This window comes from Onthophagus taurus, chromosome 8 (genome assembly GCF_036711975.1).
Source record: "Onthophagus taurus isolate NC chromosome 8, IU_Otau_3.0, whole genome shotgun sequence".
NCBI classification, from domain to species: domain Eukaryota; kingdom Metazoa; phylum Arthropoda; class Insecta; order Coleoptera; family Scarabaeidae; genus Onthophagus; species Onthophagus taurus.
This window is the reverse complement of record NC_091973.1, coordinates 18,438,262-18,449,329: the sequence shown is the minus strand read 5'-3', so window position 1 is coordinate 18,449,329 and position 11,068 is coordinate 18,438,262. Positions and strand designations below refer to the sequence as shown.

General features: G+C 36.8%; 1 protein-coding gene across 1 annotated transcript; it reads left to right on the top strand.

Annotated features, from left to right (window-relative positions):
- Positions 1-5,516: 5,516 nt before the first annotated feature.
- On the top strand, positions 5,517-11,011 carry LOC139431339 (piggyBac transposable element-derived protein 3-like). The gene is made up of 4 exons (XM_071198990.1): positions 5,517-5,790; positions 8,159-9,776; positions 10,827-10,856; positions 10,915-11,011. The coding sequence occupies exons 1-4, from the start codon at positions 5,517-5,519 to the stop codon at positions 11,009-11,011; spliced, it is 2,019 nt and encodes a 672-aa protein (XP_071055091.1).
- Positions 11,012-11,068: the final 57 nt, after the last annotated feature.

Here is an 11,068-nt window from a genome sequence, read left to right as displayed (position 1 = left end):
GGGTTGTACTTTGAGATAGAAATATATTTAGGTGGGAGTTTATAGTGAGGATAAATGAATGAGATAACTTTATTGTAATTAAACATGTTTGCTTGCATTGAATTAAACGTTTTAGTGTTTCTCAAAAAGTTTTTACTTTTACCTACATCATATTTTATTATATTAGAGAAATATGGAGAATTTCATCCTATTTATACTACAACAGGGTTACCTATAAAACTCCGACAACTTCACAATTTAATGGAAAAAAGGAACAAATCTAATAACCACATATTCTTCTTACAGCAATCATTAAAGTTCAACATAGTGGTTGGAAGGAGGCTCATCTTTAAATCCGGAAATCGTAGTGAGGTATCTAATTATAGACCTATTTCATTATTGCCATTATTTAGTAAAATACTTGAAAACCTTATTTATAGAAGACTTATTTTTATTGTGAAAAGTAAAATCGACTATAGACAGCACGGCTTTTTTGCAGGTCGCTCGGTCGAGAGCAAGTTGTTGGAATACACCCATTATATTTGAAACTCTATGAATGATTCCTTTCAGGTTGACTCGAGTCGATCATGCTCTGCTTCTTTCAAAACTTCGTATGTTTGATATTGACGAACATCTTGTGCGTTGGTTTGCCTCCTATACACGTGGAAGGACTCTAAAGGTGAATATCAATGGTTATTTTTCGGACAGCATATTTGGTACCTTCGGTGTACCGCAAGGGAGTTACTTAGGACCTCTTCTATTTAATATTTATATCAATGATATTTTTTCAATAATTAAACACTCTCATTGCTTGATGTATGCTGACGATTTAAAAATTTTTACACGATTTTCTTCACCTTTGGATTGTTCGAGGCTACACCGCGACATTGATGCGCTACGTATTTATTGCAGCTCAAATTTCTTGACACTGAACCCTGAAAAATGTAATCTTATTTCTTTTACAAAGAAGGCAGGCACGATCAGATACGATTATAGCCTAGGTGATGATACCATACCTAGAGTCAAGGCATTTTTTAAGGAATTTCCACTGGAGAGGCACTGATCTACTTTCCTTAAAAAATGCGCCGCGGGCGAAAAATTTTTAGGTGCCACGTCCTTATTTGGACTGTCAAAACTCTACGTTTCGATAGCTCAACCGAAAAAAATACTTTAGAAGCTAACATTAGAAATTAAGAAATTTGAGATATTTTTTTATAAAACTGCGGAAATCCCCAAACATCTTATATAGACCACTGTCCAAAAGAGCTACGACCGCCAACATGATAATAACCTCGTGTTGAAGCCACGCCCACTACAGTTCGTTATTGCCACCTATCCACGTGAACTACAATTTTTGACATAACCTAAAAATTAACTCATTTACCCACCTTGTCACATGTTTAACCTTTAACTGATGACGTGGTGCCCCTGTGACCCCAGCGAATTTTAAATTTACCGGCAACTACATAATTTTATAGTTACGCCACTGTAGCTCCATCTACCTTTAAGGCAGATGTACTTGCACGGTTCTGTGCGTTTTTACTGAAATACAGTCAGTCTTGTTTGTGTCAGTGGAGATTAAAGTTTAATTGGGGTCATATTGGCACCACGTCACCAATTGCGTTACGACATCGGACATGGCTAGTACTTCTAATTTTGCTCGTTATGGTGATCCTAACTATGAAGAGACATTAATGAAATGGTTTAACGAAGCGGAGAGTGATGTTAGTGATGTGGATGATTCATCTCAACATGATATGGAAAGCGAACATGACTCAGCTTCAGAATTTGAAGTTTCTGAAGGAAGTGATGATGAAGTGGCACGTAGAGGTGAGAAAGTATCAAATGAAACAGCAAAATCTTATTACGGAAAAAAATCGCTTTAAGTGGTCATCACAACCTCTTATACAGAGATCTCGAACGCAAAAACATAACATAGTGTCGCATTTGCCCGGCCTGCGAGGCGAAGCAAAAGCTATTGGAAATTCAGCAACGCCTTTACAAGTATGGACTTGTCTACTGACAAACGATATATTATCCGAAATTCTAAAGTACACAAATATAAAACTTATAGAAATGAGAGAAAGATACGGAAGAACCAATAAGCCCGAATTACAGGATTTGGATATGGTAGAACTTCGAGCTTTCTTTGGACTCTTGTACTACAGTTCCATTTTCAAATCCAATAATGAAGATTTGCAATCCCTCTTTTTGCAACAGATGGTACAGGACGGGACATATTCCGTTGTATAATGTCTTTACAAAGGGTACTAGTTATTTTAGCTTGCTTACGTTTTGATAATATAGAAGATAGAATATAGACTGCAGCGATATCGTGGGTTTTTAAAAGATTTGTAAACAATTGTCAACAGCAATATTCCCTTGGGGAACTAACATGCATTGATGAAATGCTTATTGGTTTCCGGGGTCATGTTCAATTTAGGATATACATGCCTAATAAGCCTAACAAATATGGCATCAAAGTTCAAATTCTAACTGATGCACGAACCAATTATTTTTATAATGGTTATATCTATTCTGGAAAAGGCAGTGATGGGCAGATGTTGTCTAGTGAAGAACATAAGTTTTCAATACCTACTCAATCCGTGTTGCAGTTAATTGCTCCTATTCAAAATACAAACAGAAATGTAACTGCTGACAACTGGTTCAGCTCTTTAGAAGTTGTTGATGAGTTACGAAAGAGAGGACTTACCTACGTAGGAACAATGAGAAAAAACAAACGAGAAATACCTCAAGAGTTCTTAGCAAATCGTAAAAAACCAGCAGGAACTGCTCTCTACGGTTTTACCAAAAATGTGACCCTCGTTTCCTACGTGCCTAAAAAAGGAAAAGCAGTTATTCTGGTCTCTTCGATGCATAATAACAGTAGCGTCGACAAAACTACCGGTAAACCTGAAATAATAGCTTTTTACAATGAAACTAAAGGAGGTGTAGACACACTAGATAAAAAGTATGCAAATTACAGTACAAGTAGGCGAACCAGACGATGGCCCATGGCCGTATTTTATGCGGTATTAGATATTGCTTCCGTTAACTCTTTTGTACTGTATCAAAGCTATCCAAACTATGACAATATTTCAAGATTGCAATTTATACAAACACTTAGCCAACAGTTAGTAGAAGACCATTTAAATAGACGCTTGACAAATCAAAGGCTTCCTCGAGAATTGCGTTTGAATATTGCGAGAATAGTAAAAAAACTAATAAGTGAACAACCTTCTCAAGCTAATTCGGATGGAAAAAGGAAAAGATGTGGAATTTGTCCCCGGAAGAACGACAAAAAAACTAAGAATAGTTGTATGTATTGTAAAATTGCGATGTGTGATGACTGCAGAGTTAACATATGCAAGAATTGTATGGAATAAATGATTATTTTTACGGATATTGAGGTGTTGTGGTTTTGTGTTTTCCATAAATTATTTAAGCATAACTATTTATTTTTTTATTTATTGAAATGTAATCTTTATTCAAATATAGTAGATTTTTTGTTCAAGATAATTAAAATATAAAAACTAAGACTAAGCAAAAGGTTGAATTTTTTAGAACAGTTTTACTTAAATTTCATTTTTTGGCAGATTTCTTTTTCTGTGTTATAGAATATGCACGTCATCAGTTAAAGGTTAATAACCAACGAATTGATTCATTAATGTTCATTTTTACAATAGATAGTTATAATTTAATGCATGAATGGATAAAATAATTAATAAACATCCATTTCCCGACGTTTTTAGAAAGTTATTGACAGGTCTTCTGAGGACGGTAGTGTAACCGAAACTAGTAAAGACAAATAAATAATAAATAATCACCATAGTATATAATTTTAATTAATACTTACCTTATATTCTTCACGGTTATATGGATAAACAAATACATAGAACAATTTTTGAGGTTTATTTGTACGAAATAACAACATGGATATACGAAAGTTCTTTTCGAAGAAAGTTGCAGATGTACAAAGTGCAGTTAGTGTTCCTTTTGAACCAGAAATTAGGCCTTCCACCTGTGTCCCTAATGAAGAAAGTTGTGGTACGTAATAAAATTGTCAGGGTCTATTTTAATGGTCGATTTATAAAAAATTCCGTCGCCGTTCCTGCTCGTCACTCGTTGCCAATTACCAAGATCAGAACGGCGCGATTTAAAATTTCACCAATTCGGAACTACGAACGGGAACGGCTTTTCTAAATGTCTATGCTATGCAAATCGCCCACATAAATGCATGACAAATGTGCTGACGTTGGCACAAGCCAATATCATGGAAGGAAGTTGGATTTGGGATGGCTGCTAAAGACCTACCCTTATTTCAAAAAAATATTTCATGCGGATAAAAATAGAAACCGTACACATGTTTCGTGCACAATCTGCCAGGAATATAAAGATGAAGCTTCCAGAGTAGCCAGAAATAGGACTGTTCCGATTGCCTCAGGAGTTGGAGCAGATGGTGTGCAAAGGCTACAGCAGATTATTGATCATATTGATTCCAACGTCCACGCCGCTGCCGTGAATGCGAAGAAGGCGGCGGAATTATGGAAGCAGCAATCCGACAAACACCCTTGGGTTAAAACTTTAAAAAAGCATAGAGCAATGGTTGTCCACGATTTAATTGTGAGATTGTGAAATGCTTCACGTTATTGGAGATACAGAGAAGAAGAAACTTCGTGACGAGTTTAAATCGGCTCTTTGCATATCTCTTCAGATTGATGAAAGTGTAGATCGTGGTAATCAAGACATGAAGTACGTTCTTGCTAAGTATGTTACCAAGGATCAACCTACAGTACTCCGCAGTCGTTTCATAGGAGTTAGTCAACCAGAATCGAAAGGAGCCAAAGGATTGCTCGAGGCGACGGTCAACACTTGTGAAAAATCTTTTGTTCCAACCGAATTATTAGTTGGCGTCACAACTGATGGAGAAGCTGCCAATACTGGAAGAGAAAGTGGCCTTTGAAAATTGCTAGAGGACTATCTAGGACATAAACTACTAACTGTATGGTGTTACTGTCATCTATCTGACCTAACAATGGAATCGGCCTTAGAATTGGTTCCTGAACTAAAAATGTGGATGAGTAATATAACAGGAACTTCGAGGTATTTTCGAACCTTTCCCGCAAAACTGAAGACAATGCAACAAATGTTTCCCGAATATCTGTCATTCCCACCTTATTTTGAAGTGCAATTTGCAGAACATGTGCATAATCTTATAACTGCAGTGCTGCATAATCTCCCTAGGTGCATTAAGTTTTGGCAAGAATTGATAGCCGACCCGGAACATTCCATGCGTCGTGAAAAAGCTACTGCAGCAAGAATGCTCAAGACATGAGATAGTGAGAATTCTCTCCAACGGAAGCAAACGTGTTTGATGGCAAACATTACTGCAATTTTACAAACCTCGCAGAAACATCTCCAGACGGGAGATTTAATCTTGCCTGACGTAATAACTGTAAGAAACAACGCCTTGCGAAAATTACTGTTGATGGTAGACAACCCGTTTCCAGAAGGCTACGAAGAAAAGCTGGTGAATGATGAAACGCCGGGTGAGGGTGAGCAAAACTTGGCAAGGAAGAGGCGAACAATTGGTAACATGTTCATTCACTGGCGTCCGAGAATGGTCGGCAGTCAGGAAAGAAGTGGTTTTGTCCTTCATAAATTTTTTGAAGGAACGTTTAAATATTGAAGAAAGCAGCGTTATGAAAGCGTTCACTTTGTTCTTAAACTCCAAGACCCCTAAGGAGATGATTGATGGCGGCAGAACATTGGTTGAGAACATTTTCAGTAGAGAAGGAAAAGATGCTGTAAGTGAGTTCTCATCCAACGTTTGTGATTGCTGGCCTCAAATAGAACAAACCGGCGACCTAGACATTTCCGACATAGCAGTAAAAATGTCCTAGATTAAGAAAACTTATTTCTGCAACAACGGGAGTTTTACAAAGATTGAGCTGCGCACTCATGGTGTTATCTCCACATTCGATGACAGTCGAAAAGGTTGTATCACATCACAACCAAATAAAATCGACACATCGAATGTCCACATCAGAGGAAACAATCAATGCCAGAATGTTCATAGCATTAAATGGAATTGGAACGGCACATTACGACCCACGACCGGCAGTTGCCGAATTTTTGCTGAAAAAGGAACGCCGTTACCGGGAACCACAGTAATACGTTACCATGTTTATTCAAATAGAGAATTTATAAAGAAATTTGTTAGAAAGGAAGCAAATTTATAAACCGTCACCAATGACCATTGTAGAATAAAATACATATTATAGAAATACAACTTCTTTCATTCCATTGTCAATCCTTCCGCAAATCTGGGAAAATAATTAAAAGTTTTTACTTTGTGGGTAAATGGCTTTCACTGGAGGGGCAAACGTCGCGACTGGGGGGGGGCAGTTGCCCACACATTTATACCTTAAAAAATACCTTGCCTAGAGTGACTCAGATCAGGGATTTAGGCGTCACATTTGATGTCAAACTAACGTTTTAGGGCCACGTTGATGGAGCTGTTGCTAAGGCTTGGCGCATGCTTGGCTTCGTTATGAGAGTCACGCAAAATTTTACAAATATTTATGCTATAAGAACATTGTATTTTGCGTGTGTACATAGCGTTTTAAGCTTTTTTTAAATTCCTAAAGTATTTATGTTTTAAAAGCAACATCGTTTACACTGATTACGTATCTGCCTGTGCCTCCTTCAACTTCTTATCGCTCCGTCAGCGTCGTTCATGTGGTGATGCTTTAACATTCCATAAAATCATTATTCTCCTAGCCTTCTTGAGGTCGTTAATTTTCGTGTTCCTCCCCGGTATCTTCGGCTCGACTATTTATTTTACATACCTACTCCACGTACGAATATCTTTCAGAACTCTCCCATGTTGAGAATGGCGCGTACATGCGACCATTTACATCGTGGCGCGGGAGTTGATATCTTTTGCGAATCGCTACGCGTGTTTAGCTATTGATCCATCTAAACAAATTGGGTTACCATGCTACAGGTACGATTCGGGAAAATCGTGCCCCCAAAAATTGCCCCATTATACCTACAAAAGCAATGAAGAAAAAAGGTCGGGATGAATATGATTTTGCGTTAGATGGTCAGCAGGGAATTCTGATAGCAAGGTGGATGGACAATTCAGCAGTGACAGTTGCCTCTACAATACACGATATCCGTTCTATAAAAACGGCAATCAAAGAACGGCCAAAGGTGGTGGCCGTCCACCATCATTTTCAAAAGATTCACGTGTGCCACTACATTTGAGGTATGATCAAACAGGATATTTCATCGAAGTACCAAATAGAAAAAGAAGACAATGTAACAAATGTCAAATTGGTCTGTGTCTACAATGTTTTTTTAGTTTTCATACACGATAATAAAATATATTAACCAAGAATATAAAAATCAATTTTTATTTCGTACAAACCTTATTCGACTAGTGTGACCATATGATCACACCTCGAAACTAAAAAATTATAATCTTATTTGGCGAAAAAATTGGATAAACTCATCAAATGAGCCACTGTGATGGGCCACGATGTAAATATTAGCGATATTGTTAATGATTTTGCAAATGTTAAAGCTCGAAAAATAAATATGGTATAAGTACTATATCTGGGGTTTATGTTTGGCAGGTGAGTTTTGGGACATCTGTATAACCTCTTCAAACCCAAGGTATCATAGGTGATACCTCCGGCAATATATTTTATTACAGACGTTCCGTCTTCCAAAACGTTGCTGCTCCGTAGGTATCGCCTATGAACCTTTTCAGACACACGCATAAAAATAGGTGGCGCTCTAACCCAACTAAGCTACGAGCAGTACATTAATACATTGCGAGTGAACATAACCTATTTGACAAGTGTAACTTTACAACATGGATAAATATCGAAATAAACGTAAGTAAGGCAATATTTTTACAGAAATATAAATCATAGTCAACATTGCATGCCGTTACTGCCCTAGAGAACGACCTTTGGCTAAGGTATCGCTTTAGATACCTTGGGTATTTACCGATACTTGATCAAGATTTTGTGTTTCTTTTGAACAATAAAAATAACAGTTACTTTACTTAGGGTACCTCACTCAGAAAGAGCTTGAAGAGATAGCGGCTAAAATAACTTAGACGATTCGGATATCGATGAAGATTTAATTCAAAATGATATTGAAGATGACGACGCCGAAGAATTACTAGATGATGACACTGGAATCGATGATATTGAAGCTGAGCCTGACGATGAGCCTTTGATCAACTTGGTTCCTGACGACAAAAAAAAGTGGGACTCTTCATTCAGATTCCGGCCTTCAGGCCTATCGACAAATGATAATATTCACTCAACAGTTAACAGCGACGATATTTGCTTAGAACCTTTCGAATATTTTAGCAAATATTTAGATGCCGATTTTTTTGAGAAAGTGGCGTTGTTCACTAACATGCGAGAGGTACAAACTTCTGGTAAGTCTTTAGATACTTCTGCTCATGAAATTAACATTTTTTTTGGCTGTTCAATGTTGATTGGTATTTACGGTTTGCCTCGGATCAGAATGTACTGGGGTCGCCAAACAAAAGTACCAATTGTAGCTGACAACATGTTTAGGAATCGTTATTTTCAATTACGATCGCGACTGAAAATTGGTGACGATAATGCCGTGTCTATACAAACCAGAACTTTAGATAAGTTTTGGAAAATTAGACCTATGCTTGACAAAATTCAAAAAGCCTGTCGTGAAAACCAGAGAAGTATGTCAATAGACGTACTAATAGACGTGTCAATAGACGAACAAATGATACCGTTTCACGGTCAAGTTAATATGAGACAGTATGTTAAAAATAAGCGAAATCCCCTAGGCCTAAAAAATTTTGTGATGTGTACTCCGTCAGGTATTCCTTTAGATTTTCATCTGTATGAAGGAAAAGGGACTTCTGTAGAGTCTGCTTTGATTCCAACCCCAGAAAAACTACATGTAGGTGGAAGATTGTCTGACACTTTACAACATGAAGCTGTAATTTTTACGGACAGATATTTTACCTCAATCGGTTTGATCGATGCTTTATTAACAAGATCTCTTGGTTTAACTGGAACACTTATGAAATCTAGAATTCCGAAGAAAGTCGTGTTTACATCTGATAATAAAATGAAAAAATCAGGACGTGGAACTTATGAACAGATGGTTAGAGAAGATTCAAAAGTTATTGCAGTGAAATGGTTTGATACTAGACCAGTGCATTTACTTTCGTCACTACAAGATTCTCAACCTGAAACCAAATGCAGACGTTGGAGTAAGCCACATTCAGAATATATTGATGTGAAACAGCCTGCTATTGTCAAAACATACAATGCTAACATGGGTGGAATAGATTTGTTAGATCGTGTTATTGGAAAGTATCCAATGAGATATAGAACAAATAAGTGGATGGTACGAGCCATTTACCATTTTGTTGATTTTGCTGTGGCGGCTGGATGGTTACAGTATAGAAAAGATGCCGAACATCAAGGCTTTCAGAAAAAGGACATCATGGATTACTTAGATTTTAAGTTTGGAGTCGCAAAACGTCTTCTAGTGCACCTTGCAGAAGTAGGAACAGAAAATGATCCAAGTTCAGCTACTAGACGCGTTACAAATGCAGACTTCGACAATGAACCAAATCCCCCAAAGAAAGCCAGAAAACCACAATATATGCCAGACAAAAAATTCGCATCTTCCAAAGCCAATCACCTACCTGAGTTCAAAAACAAGGAACAAAAGTGTAGATCAAAATGTAGAAACCCTGGTTACAAGAATCTGACGTTTGTGTGCTGTAGGGCGTGTAAAATTTTTCTTTGCTGTTCCGTTGGGCGAAATTGCTTTTTAGAATTCCATAAGAAGTAATAATTCATCATATATTGTATTATTTTTTTATAGTACGCATTAGTTAAATATATTTCTTAAATTTTACTTTGTGTTTATATAGGCCCAAGGTATCAAATTTGATACGACAATTTTTGGAAAAACTAAAAATTTTACAAAAAAAAAGATTAGAAGCTTTTTGCTCATTAAAACCTATTTAATGGTAATATTGAAAAATTTAATACAAATTGTTAAATTGTTTAGTTAGTACCGAGAGATAAAAAAAGCCGGTCCGCTAAAAACTACTTTCCCAAGTACCAATACTTACTGTACACAAGTCTCAGCGTTCTTGGGCCGTGGGAGCCATCGCGTGGGAGTGATAAGAGCGCTGGGCGAAATTGAGAGATAGGAGGGGAAGAACTGGAGCGGGAATCGAAAAAAGCAGAGAGGTTCGAACGGGCGTTGAGTGAAGTTAGAAAATTTGGAAAAAGTAATTGTTTTGTTTTCAATTTATATTTTTTGTTTCGGTTTCTGTGTTTTTGTAGTACAAATAAAATTGTCTTAAGGAATTATAGCGGAGTGTGAAACGTGGACGTTAGGAATGGCTAGAATAAATTGTAAGTAACTTTAAGATTATCGCGCAGTTAATTGAGTAAATCGTTTTGAAAAGTATTGTTCATTTTTAATACAAAAATGCATTAGTTATTGTTCCCTATTTCTTTTTGTAACAAATTTAAAAGTTAGTTTCCAGTATAAGTATTCAAATAATTCTCCGTTGTTTTATTGCTTTACCTGTTTCCAGAGTCATCCATAGACTGCTGTTCGTTTTTAAGCGAGCGCGATAGCAGAGTGCACGACCTAGCCTGGTAAACGGCACGAGCCTCTCCGTGCCCTTTACAGTTTCGATCAGCTGAGCTCAGAGTCGTGTTCTTAGTTTTGGCGTTTGGTGTTTTCAATATTTCATTATGAATTTATTGCGGTTTTATTTAATATTATCTGTCTTTATTAAGACAAAAATTCGATTGTGATTTTTCTCTAAGGTAAATAATTATTTTATTTTAAATTGGTTTGGTATAAATTTCGTTGATTTATTTTTAGGTTAAATCATGCCGTTCACCTTAGAAGAAGACAAGTTTCAAAGTTCCTTCTCCAATGTTATCTTCGAAATGGAGTAAAAGATCAAAATGGGGTATGAAAATATTCAACAAGTCTTTGTGTAGAGGAATTTAGGGAGACATGTCTGGAAAATGTA